The sequence below is a fragment of the Cervus elaphus genome, chromosome 25 (genome assembly GCF_910594005.1).
Source record: "Cervus elaphus chromosome 25, mCerEla1.1, whole genome shotgun sequence".
Lineage (NCBI taxonomy): Eukaryota > Metazoa > Chordata > Mammalia > Artiodactyla > Cervidae > Cervus > Cervus elaphus.
Window position 1 is genome coordinate 28,743,039 of NC_057839.1, and position 20,307 is coordinate 28,763,345.

Sequence of the window (20,307 nt, forward strand, 5' to 3'; positions counted from 1 at the left end):
TGGCTAGATCTTTGGCTGCTGCACGCAGACTCTCTAGCTGTGGCATTCGGGCTCTCTAGTTGTGGTGGGTGGGCTTAGCTGCTCCAGGACAAGTGAGATATTAGTTCTCTGATCAGGGATTGAACTCATGTCCTCTGCATTGCAAGGAGTATTCTTAACCACTGGACCACCAGGGAAGTCCTTATTTACAAGTTTTTGATCTTAGAAAATATCAGAGATGCAACTTTGGGGTTTTGCTGTTATTGTTTAAAATGTATTTTCTTGAAGTCTAGTTGACTTACAACATCATATTAATTTCTGCTGTACAGCAAAGTGATCCTATTATATAGACATTATTTTCCATATTCTTCTCCATTATGGTTTTCAAGGTATGATTTTGGAATGAAAAATACAAAGCCATTAAAAAAAATAGGGAAATAAACGTGTCCCATTCTGAAGACAAGAGACCATGAAATTATGTGAATGATTGTCATAAATCCTGGACTCTGAAATCTGGGTGCAGGAAGGGGCTTCAGGGACTATACAAAATTTCAGGAAATTGTGTGAAAAATTCTTTGTGTGGGTTCACTGACTTTTTTTCTGAGGGAAAGACCATAACTTTTAGGAGCATCTCTTAACGATTAGTGATCCAGAAAATGTTAGCACCTTTTATTCTACAAAAAAACAAAAAAAACTGACCCTGGGCCTTTATTCAGCCAGTCAAATCCTGTTCCCTGAGTATTTCCCAGGGTTACCTGTCTCTGCCTCTTTCACTTTTACTACTGTTGCACTCATATCCTGAGCAGGATTAGAATCAGAGACCTGTGAAATGGATGTCTCTGAGAAAGAATGGACTTCCCTGAGCTAAGATGTCCCATCTCACTCTTTCCCTAACTCCTGACTCTTTCAACTATTTTTCTGTCTCTGCTGTTAAAAAACAGGTATTCAAATAACTCAGAATTCAACCATGACAGTGATGATAAGAGTTTGTGTTTTATTTACTTATTTTTTTAAAGAGTTTGTGTTTTAAGCAAACTTTTCCAGCAGTTGATTGATACAGAGAAAATTCCTACAGTAATAATACCTTGAGTTAATATACTGCCTGTCCCCTGGAGCACTCAAAGGCTTTCTTGTATATTATCATTTTTTTCCATTAAAAAAATCCCTGTAAAATAGGGTATGGAAGGCATTATTAACCTCTGTTTTTTAGATGATAAGCCAGCAGCACAAAGAGTCTAAACGACTATGACTAGGAGTGAGAACTGATGATCACTAGATGGCTGTTTTTCCCATTTCAGGACAAGGCTACTGGGTCCAGAAGTGTCAAGGCAAATGACAGCATGCCTGGAAGTTATCTGATATACACACATTTTGAGGGGAGTATTCCGCGCTGAATCCCACTTGTGACATTTCCATTTGGAAGTTGTCTCCTCCTTGAACTGTACCTGGGAAATAGCAGTTTCAAAAATTATATCACTGTTACCGATTTTAAATCAAAGTTTCAAACACGGGTGCCTATACACACACCCATGGTTCTGATGTCCACTCAAAAGTACAGAGTTGCCAGATTCTGAGAGGGAGGAATCTCTAGGGAAGTGTTCTAACACATGCAGAAACCCACAATGCTTCCCAGGTAGTATCTGAAGTTGGCATTAATCTTGATTGTGCATTAATGTATTTTTTGGTATACTATGAAATTCCTGATATCAAGAAACACTCAACATAGGGGATGAGGTAAGATGAAAACTGACACGATTATCTTTTCTTTTTTAAAATGATTGTTACTTGCTAAAGACCTAACTGAATTTTTAGTTTTTAAATATTGGTACTAATAAATGCACATATATCTCAGATACAGTTAGAGGAGCCAGGCAATTGATCTGTGGTGAAGACTGTGTTGACAGATATTTGGATTTGGCTTCAGGAACCAGGATTCAAGATTGAGTAGGAATGTTACCAATTTGGAGGTTGGTCCAAGTTCTGCATATGTGCTTACCTCTGACACTAGCACCCTAAGACTCATTTAGAACTCTTTTTCCATATAGGGCAGCCAAAGTGGTTACATTTCACTAATCTTCACAAAAAGGAAAGTTTGTGGACTGTCACATTAATGTAGAGAAGAATAAAAATGTTTGGATAGATGCTTCCCATGGATAATCAGGAGATAAAGATTTGACTATAGGGATTAATACTTAATCTATCAGGAGATAAAGATTTGACTATAAGGATTAATACTTAATGTATGCATTCCCTTTGATCATAGCAGATGCTCAATAAAATATTCACTCCATTGCTGAGAGTTATTTGGGTTAACCATCAGGAACTAGGATTTGGGTCATGTGGGACTTTTTACCAACTGGGAATTGTTTTCTAGTCCTCCTTACAGTGAGGTCTTAAACATATGATATTTCTACAGTGACTAGACCTCCCCAGCCACAGAAGTAAATTATTATATATCTGGTAAATGTTTCCTCAAAATCTGAACTATTAAAAATCTTCACTGTATTTTTCTAACCTAAAAAGTATACATACTTACTGCAAACAAATTTAAGAATTTCAGTGTAAATTATGGAAGCAGTATAAAAAGGTAAAACTATTTATGATTATAATAGATTGTACGACATTGCTGCTCCCAAAGATTATACAATTTATAATCTTATCAATAGTGTATGAGCTTCTGTGCTTATCCATAATCTCCCTAAGATTAAACATTACTAATCTTTGTTGTCTTTTAGGCACAAAGAAACATTGATTTAATTTAAATTTTAAAATAATTAAAAATTGGGAACATTTTCCTTTGTTTATTGACCATTTGTATGGGGCTTCCCTGGTGGCTCAGATGGTAAAGCATCTGCCTGGAATGCGGGAGACCCAGGTTCGACCCCTGGGTTGGGAAGATCCCCTGGAGAAGGAAATGGCAACCCACTCCAGTACTCTTGCCTGGAAAATTCCATGGACTGAGGAGCCTACCCAGGCTCCTCAGTCCATGGAGTCGCAGAATCGGACATGACTGAGCAGCTTTACTTTACTTACTTTACTTTATAAGCTATGTATTCATCATTCTTTATTTTTCTTATTGATGCTATTTATGAGTTCTCTTTGTATAAGGTATATGTGAAGTGAAAGTTGCTCAGTTGTGTCCGACTCTGAGACCCCATGGACTATAGAGTCCATGGAATTCTCCAGGCCAGAATACTGGAGTGAGTAGCCTTTCCCTTCTCCAGGGGATCTTCCCAACCAAGGGATAGAACCCAGGTCTCTCCTATTGCAGGCGGATTCTTTACCAGCTGAGCCACAAGGGAAGCCAATTAATTAAAAGAGCATGTGGTAATAAAGAATTTTTTAAGGTTTTTAAAGAACATTTTACTTTATTTTTTATTTTTTAAATTTTTATTGGAGTATAATTGATTATAATGTCATGTTAGTTTCTGCTATACAGCGAAGTGATTTAATTATATAGATATGTACTCTTTTTTAGATTCTTTTCCCATATAGGCTATTACAGAGTATTGAGTAGAGTTCCCTGTGCTATACAGTAGGTCTTTATTGTCTATTTAGACAGTAGTGTGTATATGTTAGTCCCGATCCCCCAATTTATCCCTTCTATTCCCCTTATATGCTGGTAACCGTAAGTTTGTATCCTTGAAAAAAGTTTTTGAAAGAAAATTCTGAGAAGGAGTTCTTTTACCTTCAATGCTGAAAATTTGTTCTCCAATTGTCCCAGCCTTTTCTAGTAGATCAGCTTCATCAGAGACATTGAAAAAGTGTCTTTCTGTTGGAATACTGGCAATTGCTTTAATTTCTTTTATTAAATTTTTAGTATCCAGAGCGTTTCTGTTTAAGTACCCAAGAACCTTGAAAACAGAGGAAGAGAGGAGACGGCCATCAGTGCTGTTCTTCACTTTTCCTGTTAATATTTTCTAGACTATTTTTTAACACAATAGGCCTTTTGGAGAAGTAAAACAAGCAACACTTCCATATTCTTTTGGTTGGCAGGACTCAAAGTCAGCAAGATGCTGAGGTAGAGTAAAAATATTCTTTTATATGAAGCTATGAACAGGCAATTAGAAAGTATAGTCTTAAAGGAATATTTCCCTATGAACTGAAAGACCAGTAAAAAGAAAAGCCACTTACTGCTATGCCAAACCTCAGTATATTGTCTTTGTTACACTGATCAATCACAGCTTTCAACTTTGAACCATCATGGGATTCACCATCAGTTACAACCACCATAACTTTGGTAGCACCTGGTCGTCCACCAGCAGCCGTTGAATAAGCGGTATCTCTGTGGCAGATAAAATAAAAACTCACTATCGATGGATAAAGTTAATACATGGACCTCTGGTTAGAAAAGTAACTATGAAACTGACTTCTTTGAATATAATCTATTGTGACTTAGAATTGATCTATCAATTCTGGTGATATTTTAATTATATTATATTTGTAGTTTGTAGAAACACATACAAGAATGTAAATCTCACATGGCATTAAAAATAGCTCCCATGGTTTTCATAGTGTGTGGGTATGTGTATTCACATCAGGAATCCTTAGAATTATCCTCTGCTAAGAAAAGTAAACTTATTAAAACTAATCAAGAGCAAAGATAATTCATTTTTGTCATAAATTTTACTCATTGGATCTGCATTTTTCCAATAACAAATTGCATTTTTAAAAGTAATAAATATATGTGGTAAAAGAAATCTAAAGCATTTGGAAAGCTATAAAACAAAAATTTTACATCAAGCCACTGTTTCAAAGGTAATCACTATTATCAGTTTGTTTCCTTCTAGAAAATGTTGTATATAGAGCATATATGCAAAATTTACTCCTTAAACTTTTATATGGGGACATATTCTATACAGTGGTTTTTCATTTTGATGGAGATCAGCACATACATTACTCTCCTTTTTGTGTTTAATTGATTTCTAAATTTTCATTTAAAAAATGCTCATTTTATACAATTTTAGAGGTAAGTTTCCATTTACAGTTATTATAAAATATTGACTATATTCTCCTTGTTGTATTACATCCTTGAGCCTGTCTTATACCCAATAATTTGTGCCTCCCACTCCCCCACCTTTATATTGCACCCCCACCACTCCACTGGTAATCACTAGTTTAGAACTCTCCTGTTTTAATGGCTGTGTAATATTTCATTGCTTTGAGGAACCATAAGTTATTTAATCAACTCCCCATTATTATGCATTTAGGCCATTTTTGGTTTTACAAATAATGCTATAATGAAAGTCCTTGTGTATATATCTTGGCATACTTTTTCAAATGCATCAGTAGGATAAAATCTTGGCACTGAAATTATTTGGACAAAGGATTTGCACATTTCAAATCTTGATAAATATAGTATTAAATTGTTCTTCAAACTTCTTCCAATTTATACTGCCATCAGTGTACAAAAATGCAAATTTCCCCATCTCCTTTCCTTAACAATGAGGACAATTAACTTTTAATCTGGGATACTCTTATAAGTGAGAATAATATATTATTGTTGTTTTATTATGTACTTTTAAACTATGAAGAATGATGAATATTTTTATGTTTATTAGCCATTTATATTTCTTTTATCATGAACTCTTGATTTTTCTTTACATTTGCTCGTTTTTGTTTTTCATCATTTTCTTGATCAGTAAAATTTCTGTTTATAAAGAAAATTACCCTTTGTCATATATGTTGTAAATAACTTTTTCAGCTCATTAATCATTTAAAAAATTTTAGTGATATTAATACTGTGCAGAAATTTTATATTTTTGTATAATCAAATCTGTTACTTTTTGTGTCTGTGTCTTTTATATTTGACATGTCATTTTAAAAGGGCCTTATCAAAAAAAAAAATAATAAAAAAAAAAAATAAAAGGGCCTTATCTATAAGACTTTTATCTTTCATTAGCCAAGTTTTCTCATAGTCCTTTAGTTGTTTCATTTTCTTAGATTTAAACTGGTGATCAGCTGAAATTTGTTTTGATTCAACAAGCAGGGATTCAGCTTTTGGTTAGCCAGGTGTCTAATAATTTTTTTCCTCTCTATTGCATTGTCTTGTTGCACATTCTTTCTGGTGTCATCATATATGTTTACCACCACCACTTACATGATGAGAATTTAAGGTCTATATTTGCTTCCATTCATCCCTCCCATCTTCAAGTTTGTGTATTCAATGCATTGAATATTTTCACCTGAAAGTGTATGGAGTTCTTTAATTCAACTTGTTTAAAACTGAGAATATCAGTTTATTTCCTAAAGCTTTTCTATATTCTATATAGCAGAATATAGAAATATTCAAAAATAGTTCTTATTTCTCAACCAAATTTGAATTCTTATACTCACATCAAGTAATTTCTTAAGTGAATTATACTCTTTATGACATACAGTAGAGCTCATGTCTGATTATATGTTGGCCAAGGGTAGAAACTATGCCTCATTTAGTTTTGATGACCTGTGTGTGTGTGTTAAGTTGCTTTGGCCAAGTCCGACTCTTTGCGACCCTATGGAATGTAGCCTGTCTATGGGCTCCTCTGTCCATGGGATTCTCTAGGCAAGAAAACTGGAGTGGGTTGCCATTCCCTTCTCCAGAGGATCTTCCCGACCCAGGGATTGAACCCAAGTCTCTTATATCTCCTGCATGGGCAGGTAGGTTCTTTACCACTAGCGTCACCTGGGAAGCTCATGATTATCTGCAGGGCTTGGAACAATAAATTGTAACTTTAGGCACCAAATCAAATTAGATCAATAGAAAATGGAAACTTTCACTGAAGGAGTATCAGAATTCTATTTGGTGTTGTAAAGAAACAGATCAAGAAAGAGGAGAAAGAAGAAGAAAGAGAAAAAGAATTAGATGTAATTAAATTCTGGAATGAATGAGTAAAACGTTAAGTGGTTCTCCTCACAATGGAAAGACTCCTGTTAGCTTGGAAAATAATGGTGAGAGAGGGATGACGAGGAGAAAAACAAAGTTTTGAAAAGATCATAAAAGCCATATGAGTCCCATTTTCTCAGAAAGTGCCTATTCTCCCTAAGAAGGAAGCTTGCCAGGCCCCTAGGCTCTTTCCAGGGAAAAATGCCACACCCACATTCCCTTCTAAAAATAAAGGCTCTTTACTGTTTCTAACTCCTAGGAGGCCATTTTTCTACGTCATCTTAAGTCCTCCCCTCAGCCTGCTTTACTGAACCAAGAAGGGTACTTTGCATAATAGCTGTCGGCCAGCAGCCGATGAGGTAGCTGGACTCCAAAGCACAGCTTAATGGGGACACACAAAAAAATGAGCCAAACCAATCATATCTTCTCTTGTAGGGAATCTACTCTTGAGACATATGGGGAGAGTCAGCAGTTGACAGAAGCAGCAACTAGAACACAGAATGTACTGAAAAAAGAAAGGACAGATATTACAGGAAATTCAGAAATAGAAAGGACAAGATGTGGTGACTGGCCAGATATGTGACCTAAAGAGGAGTAGAAAGAATAAAAAAAAAAAAAACCATTAAGTTTACAGTCTGAATAACGAGGGGAAAAGGCGGACAATGAATCAAAATGGCAGAGTTACGAGGAGGGGAAGGGAAAAGCACAGGGCCAGTTTAGGATGTACTCAGTTTGACAAGTGAGCCAACACTTCAAATAAGCATCAGCTGGACACCCGTGTGAATTCCGAGAGAGAGGTCAGGGCTGACGACATAGCCGTGGGGTAAGCCAGGCAGGGCTGATGGCTCATGTAACCTGAGAGTACATACAACTCCTAAGAAAAAAAGGGTTATGAAAGAAGGATTCTGTTTAGTGAAGAAAAACTAGAAAAGAAGCCAATGAAGAGGCAAACGTTGACAAAAGTTAGCAGGTTTTCTGGAAGTGTGTGGTGTCAAGGCATCTGGGGTAGAAATAGCACTGCATGCTCATTATTGTCAAATGATAAGGGAAGCTAAAGAGGATGAGGCTTGAGGCAAAACCACATTTACAGGGTGGCAGAGTCATATGTTTCAAGGATATGAAGGAAGGAACATAGATTCTTCTTTTAAGGGATTATGGCAGTGGAAGGAAGGCACAACCAGATGGCAAAGGGCAAAAAGTAGGTTTAAAGGAAGATGAACTTACTGTTCTCATTTATGTTTTTTAAACAATATGAGAATGTTTAGCACCTTTTTGGTAAAGGTATCTGATCAAATCAGAGTGAAGATGAAGGTCAGCAGTGCTAAGAAGATAGAGACACTGAGCTAAGAATTAGGAGTGTTATATAGTTATGAAATTGCCCCAGATAGTAGTTAGCCGAATGAGTCCTTCAATTCAGACTCCTATGTCATTAACACTTAAGATTCTATGGCCCTTCTTAATTTGGTTGAAGTGTCCCACTAGCTCAAGTTGTTTGTGGGTCTTAATAAATAGTAACAAACAATTGCAGATTGCTCCATTTCCAACTTAACCCAAGGTCTTTTAATTTCATTTTATTTACTTCATATAAAATATTAAAAAATCTTATAAAAGTCACAGAAATCAAAGATTTAAAAATTTTATTCCCTTTTGCCTTCTCAAAGTGTTCAAGTAAAAGAATGTTCAGACTTGTCTACTCTACTAGTTCTGATTTAAGTGTAGGTATTGCATATTTGGGTTTCCCACATGGTGCAGTAGTAAAGAATCTGCCTGCCAATGCAGGAGATGCAAGAGATGTGGGTTCAATCCCTGGGTTGGGAAGATACCCTGGAGGAGGAAATGGCAACCCACTCCAGTATTCTTGCCTGGAGAATCCCATGGACAGAGGAGCCTGGTAGGCTACAGTCCATGGGGTTGCAAAGAGTTGGACACAAAGGATCATAAGAGACTACTACCAGCAGCTCTATGCCAATAAAATGGACAACTTGGATGAAATGGACAAATTCTTAGAAAAGTATAACTTTCCAAAACTGAACCAGGAAGAAATAGAAGATCTTAACAGACCCATCACAAGCAAGGAAATCGAAACTGTCATCAAAAATCTTCCAGCAAACAAAAGCCCAGGACCAGATGGCTTCACAGCTGAATTCTACCAAAAATTTAGAGAAGAGCTAACACCTATCTTACTCAAACTCTTCCAGAAAATTGCAGATGAAGGTAAGCTTCCAAACTCATTCTATGAGGCCACCATCACCCTAATTCCAAAACCAGACAAAGATGCCACAAAAAAAGAAAACTACAGGCCAATATCACTGATGAACATAGATGCAAAAATCCTTAACAAAATTCTAGCAAATAGAATCCAACAACATATTAAAAAAATCATACACCATGACCAAGTGGGCTTTATCCCAGGAATGCAAGGATTCTTTAATATCCGCAAATCAATCAATGTAATACACCACATTAACAAATTGAAAGATAAAAACCATATGATTATCTCAATAGATGCAGAGAAAGCCTTTGACAAAATTCAACACTCATTTATGATTAAAACTCTCCAAAAAGCAGGAATAGAAGGAACATACCTCAACATAATAAAAGCTATATATGACAAACCCACAGCAAGCATCACCCTCAATGGTGAAAAATTGAAAGCATTTCCCCTGAAATCAGGAACAAGACAAGGGTGCCCACTCTCACCACTACTATTCAACATAGTGTTGGAAGTGTTGGCCACAGCAATCAGAGCAGAAAAAGAAGTAAAAGGAATCCAGATAGGAAAAGAAGAAGTGAAACTCTCACTGTTTGCAGATGACATGATCCTCTACATAGAAAACCCTAAAGACTCTACCAGAAAATTACTAGAGATAATCAATGAATATAGTAAAGTTGCAGGATATAAAATTAACACACAGAAATCCCTTGCATTCCTATATACTAACAATGAAAAAACAGAAAGAGACATTAAGGAAACAATACCATTCACCATTGCAACAAAAAGAATAAAATACTTAGGAGTATATCTACCTAAAGAAACAAAAGACCTATACATAGAAAACTATAAAACACTGATGAAAGAAATCAAAGAGGACACGAACAGATGGAGAAACATACCGTGTTCATGGATTGGAAGAATCGATATTGTCAAAATGGCTATACTACCCAAAGCAATCTATAGATTCAATGCAATCCCTATCAAGCTACCAATGGTATTTTTCACAGAACTAGACCAAAGAATTTCACAATTTGTATGGAAATACAAAAAACCTCGAATAGCCAAAGTAATCTTGAGAAAGAAGAATGGAACTGGAAGAATCAACCTGCCTGACTTCAGGCTCTACTACAAAGCCACAGTCATCAAGACAGTATGGTACTGGCACAAAGACAGAAATATAGATCAATGGAACAGAATAGAAAGCCCAGAGATAAATCCACGAACCTATGGACACCTTATCTTTGACAAAGGAGGCAAGGATATACAATGGAAAAAAGACAACCTCTTTAACAAGTGGTGCTGGGAAAACTGGTCAACCACTTGTAAAAGAATGAAACTAGAACACTTTCTAACACCATACACAAAAATAAACTCAAAATGGATTAAAGATCTAAATGTAAGACCAGAAACTATAAAACTCCTAGAGGAGAACATAGGCAAAACACTGTCTGACATAAATCACAGCAAGACCCTTTATGACCCACCTCCCAGAATAACGGAAACAAAAGCAAAAATAAACACATTGGACCTAACTAAACTTAAAAGCTTTTGCACTACAAAGGAAACTATAAGTAAGGTAAAAAGACAGCCCTCAGATTGGGAGAAAATAATAGCAAATGAAGAAACAGACAAAGGATTAATCTCAAAAATATACAAGCAACTCCTGCAGCTCAATTCCAGAAAAATAAATGAGCCAATCAAAAAATGGGCCAAAGAACTAAACAGACATTTCTCCAAAGAAGACATACAGATGGCTAACAAACACATGAAAAGATGCTCAACATCACTCATTATCAGAGAAATGCAAATCAAAACCACAACGAGGTACCATTACACGCCAGTCAGGATGGCTGCTATCCAAAAGTCTACAAGCAATAAATGCTGGAGAGGGTGTGGAGAAAAGGAAACCCTCTTACACTGTTGGTGGGAATGCAAACTAGTACAGCCACTATGGAAAACAGTGTGGAGATTTCTTAAAAAACTGGAAATAGAACTGCCATATGACCCAGCAATCCCACTTCTGGGCATACACATTGAGGAAACCAGATCTGAAAGAGACACGTGCACCCCAATGTTCATCGCAGCACTGTTTATAATAGCCAGGACATGGAAGCAACCTAGATGCCCATCAGCAGATGAATGGACAAGGAAGCTGTGGTACATATACACCATGGAATATTACTCAGCCATTAAAAAGAATTCATTTGAATCAGTCCTAATGAGATGGATGAAACTGGAGCCCATTATACAGAGTGAAGTAAGCCAGAAAGATAAAGAACATTACAGCATACTAACACATATATATGGAATTTAGAAAGATGGTAACGATAACCCTATATGCAAAACAGAAAAAGAGACACAGAAATACAGAACAGACTTTTGAACTCTGTGGGAGAAGGTAAGGGTGGGATATTTCAAAAGAACAGCATGTATACTATCTATTGTGAAACAGATCACCAGCCCAGGTGGGATGCATGAGACAAGTGCTCGGGCCTGGTGCACTGGGAAGACCCAGAGGAATCAGGTGGAGAGGGAGGTGGGAGGGGGGATCGGGATGGGGAATACGTGTAAATCTATGGCTGATTCATATCAATGTATGACAAAACCCACTGAAATGCTGTGAAGTAATTAGCCTCCAACTAATAAAAAAAAAAAAAAAGAGTTGGACACAACTGAGCAACTGAGTATGCATGCGCCATATATTTTATATTTTTCTTTGTCTTTTCTTACTTATGAGCACTTCTATTTTATCAACATATTGACCTATTAGCATCATAACTTACCGTGCATACTGAATTGCTTTGAAGGTATTTGTAAGGTCTCCACCATATTGGAATGTCTGCGATGTTGCTTTAATCATTTCATCTTTGGATTTAAAAGTATTCAGGTTAAACACAACTCTTGGATTATTGGCATATTGAATTAACCCCATCTTTAAGAGAAAAGAAGTTTATTACAGGTTTGTCATTGTTATAAATCATTCCTATGTAACCAATATAATAAAAATCAGAAGTGCATTTATACACAGGCTGATAGCTTAAGGGAATCATTTCCAACTTTTTTCTTAAGAATAATTATTTTTCTTCCAATAGGATAACTTCCCTGTCAGAGGTCATCAGTGTACAGCAGTGGGACTTATTGACAAGCATGATAATGTGCCATTTATGTGCCATATGGTTCTCAAGAATAATAGCTGCAGCTTTTAAAGCACTGCCATATGGATGAATAGTAGAATAAAGTTCATAACAGGAAGATTTAAATAGATTTTCTAGTTACAAAAGGATATATACATGTTAACCATTACAAGCAATCATGGATGGAACATAACATCTCATCAATTGAGGATAATTATCTAATAAACAAAGAAGTATAGTTGAATACTAAGAAAAGTGACTGCTAATCAATGCAGTCAGTATAAATGTTTTCACTGTGCTGGATTTCCTTCATCACAGACGTTAGAAAGGAAGCTGCTATATGTGTGTTTGGGACAGGACATTTCTGGTCTTCAGGGAGAATGCCACTGGAGAGACTTATTTGGAAGAACCGAGATGTAGGACAACTTCTGAACAAGACGTTTGAGCACATACCAGAATCCTTTAGATCAAGGAGGTCAAACACTTTGGTTAATGTCCTTGTACTCAGCACTGAGATCACTCTCTATGCCTAGGATATGGGGCTTCCAGAATAGGAAGTGGTTATAAGGGAATCAGTGGTAAAAGAGTTGCTGAAAATAGAGGCCAGTGTGTAAGGAAGGTGGATAGGGCAAGGCCTGGATTTCTGAGATCAATCAGTTACTTTTGCCAGGAAGGCAGTTAACCAGCCTTCCTGGGAAAACGACCAAAAAAATATGATATTGTTGAACTCCTCTCTTCAAGGTAAGATGTAAGACTTGAGAGAGAGAGGAAAGGATCAAAAATAACTCTAAGAATCTCAAAATCTAAGCTGAGAGGAAGACAGTGGTGACCCCTGACACAGCCCCACAACTTCTGTGTGAGAGGGAGGAAGGTGGAAGAGATGTGGTAGATTAGGGCTTACAGAAAGGTCACATTTAGGTTCGAAGAAAAGATGCTGAGTAAAACCACCTTTAGAGATGAAGAAGATGCATTGGGGTTGCAAGATAGAAGAGGAAGGTCAGGAATTCCCCATGGAAACTATTAAAAACAGTAAGTCACGTTACAGGGGTAATTCATTTAGAGACAGAAAATAATCAGATACAGATGAAAACTTCTCTTATGAGGGGTTTTAACAGTGATGTTCTCTAGAAACCAGTACGATACTTAGTCTTATTTAACAGAATTTTCAGTGAAAGCCCACAGTGAAACCTTCAAAGTTTTGACAGATATTAATATCCTCTTGGTATTGAAAAGCAATGTCAATGGGGAAAACATGCAATGGTATTTTACAATACTGTATAGAGATGCAGAAAGGCAAATTTCAATATAGAGAACTGCAAAGCATTTAGGGAAAAGTGTTCCAATAACTGTTGTGCCCTGGAGCATCAGATGCAACACAGGAACTGGTAACTCTGTGAACTGGTTCCTGTTGATATTGGTTTAATGTTTTCCTACAACCAGGATGGCCCAGAAAAAGGCAGATCCAACAAGAAAGAAAGAAATAACCCAAAACTTTAAAAATGCTATTCAGTGTTATAAAAGCAGGACCTTTCTGCTCCTTAATTTTGGTTGCCTACCACAGGAAGGCAACCAAAGGACTTCCCTGGTGGCTCAGATGGTAAACCGTCTGCCTACAATGCAGGAGACCCAGGTTTGATCCCTGGGTCGGGAAGATCCCCTGGAGAAGGAAATGGCAACCCACTCCAGTACTCTTGCCTGGAAAATGCCATGGATGGAGAAGCCTGGGAGGCTACAGTCCATGGGGTCGCAAAGAGTTGGACACGACTGAGAGACTTCACTTTCTTTCACCACAGGAAGAAAGAAAACCAAAGACTCTTTAAAACATAAAGTTACACAAAACTACTGAAAGGACTTCTGTAAAAAATGGAAGTTTAGCCTCGACTATGATACTGAAGTGAAAGTCGCTCAGTTATTGCGACCCCATGGACTATACAGTCCGCGGAATTCTCTAGGCCAGAATACTGGAGTGGGTAGTCTTTCCTTTCTCCAGGGGATCTTCCCAACCCAGGGACTGAACCCAGGTCTCCCACATTGCAGGCAGACTCTTTACCAGCTGAGCCACAAGGGAAGCCCAAGAATACTGGAGTGGGTAGCCGATCCCTTCTCCAGAGGAACTTCCCATCCCAGGAATTGAATGGGGGTCTCCTGCATTGCAGGCAGATTCTTTGTCAACTGAGCTACGACAGAAATATGCTGTCTGAACTTATTTATAAAAATCCTAGAATTCAAAGATAATTTTTTCACCAGTAAAATGAGAAAGTTATCATTATTAGTCCGAGTGTGTGTAAAAAAATACATTATGGATTTTTAAATGTATTGATTAGTGCATGAGTTAGTGGAAGAAAAAATCAGCAACGAAAGATAAATTAAGAAGCTATATCACATATCCGATGCCTGTGTCAGAAATAGGAACCCATGCTTAAAGACCAGCATTAGGCAAAGTTATGATAGAATAACTCAACATGGCACAAATTTCAATTAACTTTCAAGATTACCATGAAATGCTTTTAATATGGGGATTGGACAAATGCAAAGATGAAGACTTCATCTCTAGTAATATTTTCTTAGAAAGAAAGCTGTGGGTTAGGGTCTTATATAAAGGATGTCCATACCTGTGTCTTTGTGGGGCCTATATCTAGGCCTTGTACAAATTTTTCCAAAAAGTTCTTTACTGCATCCCAGGGATAAATACTGTTTGATTCATCACATACAACCACAACATCTATGAAGGAAGGGCAGGCTACATAGGAAATGATAAAAGAAACATATTTCCATAGGTAAGACAAAAGTCACATCCACGTGAAAATGAGACAGAGTAAAAGAGAATGGCACTTGCTGATACAATTTCCCCTCTTTTAAAGTAAGGCATTGCTCAGACCCTTGGCACAGCCATCACTTACTCTGAACTGCAGGCGCAAAGCTGGTCCGCAACTGAAAATCGGGACTGACATCAGAGCACACCCCAGTTGTGTAATACTGACTTCCGCACTGCTGTGCCCACAGGGGACCACAGGTCTTCAAAAGATGAGAACAATGACAAAACACATGGGAAATGTTAACCTTCCACCTCGCCATTTGTGACGCTCAGGAATCATTTCTCTTCTAAGAAACTAGGAATCATCAGCTCTTGAAACTAACAGGTCAACAACGCCTTTGAGGGAAAGTGCACTGGAGCCCACAGAGGGGGAGGAGAGGGTGGCAGATGTGCTGTCCCCGGTGGCACGTGTCTCGGGGACAGGGCCACTGGGACTGTCAGTGCAGGGAGGAGCCCATCAGGTCACCCACCAAATGAGAGAAGAGGGGTGCTGTCCTTCCAGAGAACAACCTGGAGAAAAAAGGGGCCAAGTTCATTTTTTGTCTCTCAGCTACCTGGGTCTCACCGGCCTCATCTATAAAACGAGGATGATCAGACCTCCTAACTTAAGGCTGTTGTGAAGACAAAATGAGTCTACGTCTATGAAACACTTAGAACAGTACTGGGTAAATAGCAAACGATATGTAATTGTTAGCCAGCCTCATTAGCATTATTGTTCCTTGAACATACGTCTCCTCCTGTCCCTTCCATTTTCACTATTCAGCAGAAACCATAAACCCTATGTCCCCATGGGCCAGGCAGGCAGCTTGGCAGAGAGCTTGGGCCAGGTGTGGACACCGTGGTGAGTGAAGAGCCTACACCTTCCGTGCAGAGCAGACCACTGTGGCTCCTGTTCACTGGGTGCTGTGAAACAGGCCCCGTGTGGCTGAACATCTCAAATTCTCAAGGAGAATCAAAGCAAAAATTTTGTGTGAAAATTTATAATTAAAAAAAAAAAACAACCCTTGCAATACTCTACATGCTAAACAAACAAAGGAGCTAGCAGGCTCATGAACTGCCAGTTTTTAACTCTGCAGTTATCAAAGCATTTCTTTGAGGACTTCAGAGCTGCCTGTGTCCACTCCCTAGAACCTTCAGTCATCCAAGCTGGCACTTGTCTTCTTGTGCACATCATACTCCAGTTATTAATATCGCCATTAACCCAGTGCCAAAGCTCTCCCTTTCAGTAGCCCTTGAAAGGCAAGAACTCCTGATTAAATCATGTGGGAAATATCAAGTGTGTGTGTGTTAGTTGCTCAGTCATGTCTGACTCTTTGTGACTCGAAGGACTATAATCCACCAGACTTTTCTGTCCATGGAGTTCTCCAGGCAAGAACACAGGAGTGGGTTGCCATGCCCTTCTCCAGGGGATCTTCCCAACCAAGGGACTGAACCCAGGTCTTCTCCATTGCAGGCAGGAAATATTAGGTTAAATACAAATCATTAGATGTGAAAGGAGAAAAAAACGGGGAAGAGAAATCTAGTCATGATCTTAAAAAGACCTACAAGTTTAACCTTATATAAAGCTGTGGAACAACTATTAAAACTTAACTGAAAAGTGTGGACTTGCAAAAAGTGATTGGAAGAATGAAAAGGAACTTATTTGACCCAGTTTAACTGTTGGTAGCTCAAAAGAGAAGCAGCTGTGGTCATATTTCATACTCAATGAGCAAGGCATAGTTTTTCCCTTATAAAACTGGTTCATTTTGCCAATTAGGGGAGAATCACAATTGATGCCTTGGGTATGTTTACCAAATGAGATACCAATTACTGATTTCCTACATCTGCACCCCCAAGTTGGTTTAGCTTAATCACCCTGAAAAACACTAACTCATGAAGTATTTGAAAATATTTTTTGGTTTTAAAAGCAATGGAAAACAACATTAAGGAGTTGAAATTAGAATATGCCAATTGTTAATGCCAGAACAACATTCCTACTTTAAGCCCAGAACTTAAGAAGGTTCAAAAAATGTGATGATTGTCAGTCTTTTCCACAGTATTCTTAAGAGTATCTTAAGATTTTGACCTTTTAGGTATGGAAAGGAAACCTTAGCTTTTTTTCTTTTTCCTTTCTTTTTTTCTCTTTCCCTCTTTCCTTCTACTTGCTACATTGACTATTAAATTAACCTCAAATTCTCTTCAACTTCATTTTATATATAAGGTTTATAAAAGGTTTTACACTTACATAAAAATTGAGTTATAGATTAAAAATCTGAAGTTACAGATTAAAAACTTTGAAGCATATTCTGTAATCCCTATTACCTCAATATATTTTCTTTCTTAATTTATTCAACTTTAAGAAAGGAAACAAGAAAGACAAAACAACCATATGATAGACTTCAGAAGATTATAAACCAGGAAGATTCACTGAAATACTCATATATGCATTGATCTAACATATATCGTAAGCAACACCTAATTCACTAGTTGGTACCAAAGTCTAATATCTCTCAGTAAAAACAGAATCATATTGTTCAATATTGATTATACTTTTAGAGAAATCTGTTTATATACATAGGCTTTTAAGTTAGCATGTCAATGCAACATGTCATAATCAAGCTTTCTAAGATGCTTTCTAACAGATATACAACTAGTTTACACCTACATGGGCTGGTAGAAATGTCAAATGAGGTTGGGTTTTTGTTTGCTTTTAAGCTCTTTTTTTCTCTTTATTTTATCTTTTGGTGTGTGATGATTTTCTTTTCTTTTTTTTTTTTCCTTTTTTTAACATAGTCGTGTCTTTTAAACAATTTTCTATATTATTTTGTCAGTTGATTCCAAGGTCAGAAATTCTCTCAGAAAACTTCCATTTTCTTCTAGTTTTTTTAGATTAACTCTTTAGTTCACTTGGAAGTATATTTGGATATGCAAGATATTCACCAATTAATTGTCCCCAGACCACTTGTTAAATAAAGCATTCTCTTTTACTGATTTGTGGTGGTCTTTACACAGTATTCTATAAACTAAATGAGAGTAAATGCTAACATGAAATGAGTCCAGATCATTGCTTTAAATAATATCAGAGTAGTCAATGATTATCAGAAATGATTAAAAAGAAAAGTACTTTGTAGCTTTGAAACCTACTTTTTGAACTAGCTGTACCTATCCAGAATGTTCCTACAGGAAGGGGAAATGAGAACTAGAATTCTGTTGTCATCAACAAATACAAAACGCATTTTTCAAGGGCAAAGAATCGCTGTTCCTTCTGCCCCCTTTCCTCAAAACATTCTGTAGCAACATTTTCGCTAAATATCTTAAGATGCTTCCATATCAACACACTGTTCTTTCATGTTGGCTCTCCTCTAGCATGACTTATCCAAAATTCAAGTTCGAACGTTTAAACGTCAAGATTTGGTTTGCTAGGAGGGATGGTCAGAAGACACTGACTTCATACTTGAGAGGAAAGAGGATTTGAAAAGTAAACACTCACAAGAAATCCTCCTGTTCCCACGTTCCTTGTCAGTGTCAAGCCAAGGCTCATGTTGGTTTTCATCTCAGTAACATTGGAAATGCTCGTGGAAGCTTTCAAAGGGGAGAAGATTTTTAAAAGTGGTTAAATTATCATTTATTTAAAGACTTTTTCTTCAATGTACACTCAGGTTTATATATAGCATTGAGTTTAGTGCTCATGGTGTGTAATCAAGTGTATGGAAATGAGATGTTACATTGATCTGGCTGCTTACTTAAATGAGTGAGGCTGCAGAATGTGATCCTCGGGGGTGGGGCCTGCAAAGGTCATGATGACTCCATCTAACGCTTTTTCTGGATCAGAAAAAACCATTCTTAAAGTGTTATCAAAGAATGCCATATGGTAGAATCTGGCCCAAAGCAACAGTAAGTGAACTTTAGAAGGCCATCATGACACTAGCATGTAGAATAATAGATAAATCTCTCCAACCTTCTCCCTCCCATTCAGCTAAGGCATCATTTGCTGTATCCATCCTTGACCTACTGAACATTGAAATTCTTTTCAATAATATCATTTTTTTCATTATCCTCTAATCTCTGCCAAGGTGTATATGTGTGTGTATATAAACACACACGCACAGACACATACCTGTACAGCTATACATATTAGTTTTTTATTATCCTCTAATCTCTGCTAGGGTATGTGTGTATATATATATATAGACAAACACATATATATGTACATAAAATTACACTATTTCTGTAAATGTGTATATACATCATTTATCTTAAGTTGTGTGTGCTCAGTCACTTAGTTGTGTCCGACTCTTTGTGACCCCATGGACAGTAGCCTGCCAGGCTACTCTGATGGTGAAATTCCAGGCAAGAATACTGGAGTGGGTTGCCATCTCCTACTCCAGGGAATCTTCCCCATTCAGGGATTGAACATTCTTCACCACTGCACCACCTGGGAAGCCCTAATCCTAAGTTATCTACTCATTTATATACATATGCACGAAGTTTCTAAAAATAAATATATATATATTTACAGGTGAGAGCTCAAAAGTTTTATTATACAGTTTATCCCCTATTTCCCAGGATGCCCATTTAAAAACTTCATCCTTCTTCTCAAGCCTCCAAACTCAACCCAGATTCCATCACTCTCTAGTGCAAAGAAGATAATCATACTTCAAGGGTAATCTCAACTTCTCTCATCTTTACCTAAAAGTCCTTCTAGATTCTGACTTGTCTCTTTCCTTTGTGTCTCAGAAAAGGGAGCATGCTTCGTAAGACTCATTTTCCCAGGTACCAGAGACATTAATTTCATCCAGTTAACTTCATTCTTGACTGGTCATCACTCCCTTTTATTGCCTCCTTCCTCTCTCCTTACAAATAGGATCAGTCAGTTCAGTTGCTCAGTTGTGTCCAACTCTTTGCAAACCCAAGGACTGCAGCACCCCAGGTTTCCCTGTCCATCACCAACTCCTGAAGCTCACTCAAACTCATGTCCATAGAGTCGGTGATGCCATCCAACCATCTCATCCTCTGCTGTCCCCTTCTCCTCCTGCCTTCAACCTTTCCCAGCATCAGGACCTTTTCCAATGAGTTAGTTCTTCACATCAGGTGGCCAAAGTATTGGAGTTTCAGCTTCAGCATCAATCCTTCCAATGAATATTCAGGACTGATTTCCTTTAGGATGGACTGGTTTTATCTCCTTGTAGTCCAAGGGACTCTCAAGAGTCTTCTCCAACACCACAGTTCAAAAGCATCAATTCTTTGGTGCTTAGCTTTCTTTATAGTCCAACTCTCACATCCATACATGACTATTGGAAAAACCATAGCTTTGACTAGA

The 20,307-nt window shown here is 37.5% G+C and overlaps 1 protein-coding gene and 1 non-coding gene across 2 annotated transcripts in view; one reads left to right on the forward strand and one right to left on the reverse strand.

The window, feature by feature from the left end:
- ITGA2 (integrin subunit alpha 2) overlaps positions 1-20,307 on the reverse strand; it is a 105,465-nt gene that overhangs the window by 36,623 nt on the left and 48,535 nt on the right. The window contains exons 4-10 of the mRNA XM_043887220.1: positions 18,478-18,569; positions 15,094-15,208; positions 14,806-14,933; positions 11,843-11,991; positions 4,114-4,264; positions 3,668-3,833; positions 1,348-1,424 (exon numbers count right to left, since the gene is read on the reverse strand). Of these exons, the coding sequence (XP_043743155.1) occupies positions 1,348-1,424; positions 3,668-3,833; positions 4,114-4,264; positions 11,843-11,991; positions 14,806-14,933; positions 15,094-15,208; positions 18,478-18,569 (878 nt within the window). The remainder of the gene's footprint in view (positions 1-1,347; positions 1,425-3,667; positions 3,834-4,113; positions 4,265-11,842; positions 11,992-14,805; positions 14,934-15,093; positions 15,209-18,477; positions 18,570-20,307) is intronic.
- Positions 2,804-2,875, forward strand: TRNAS-GGA. Its single transcript has one exon. It is a non-coding gene; the product is annotated as a tRNA-Ser (tRNA).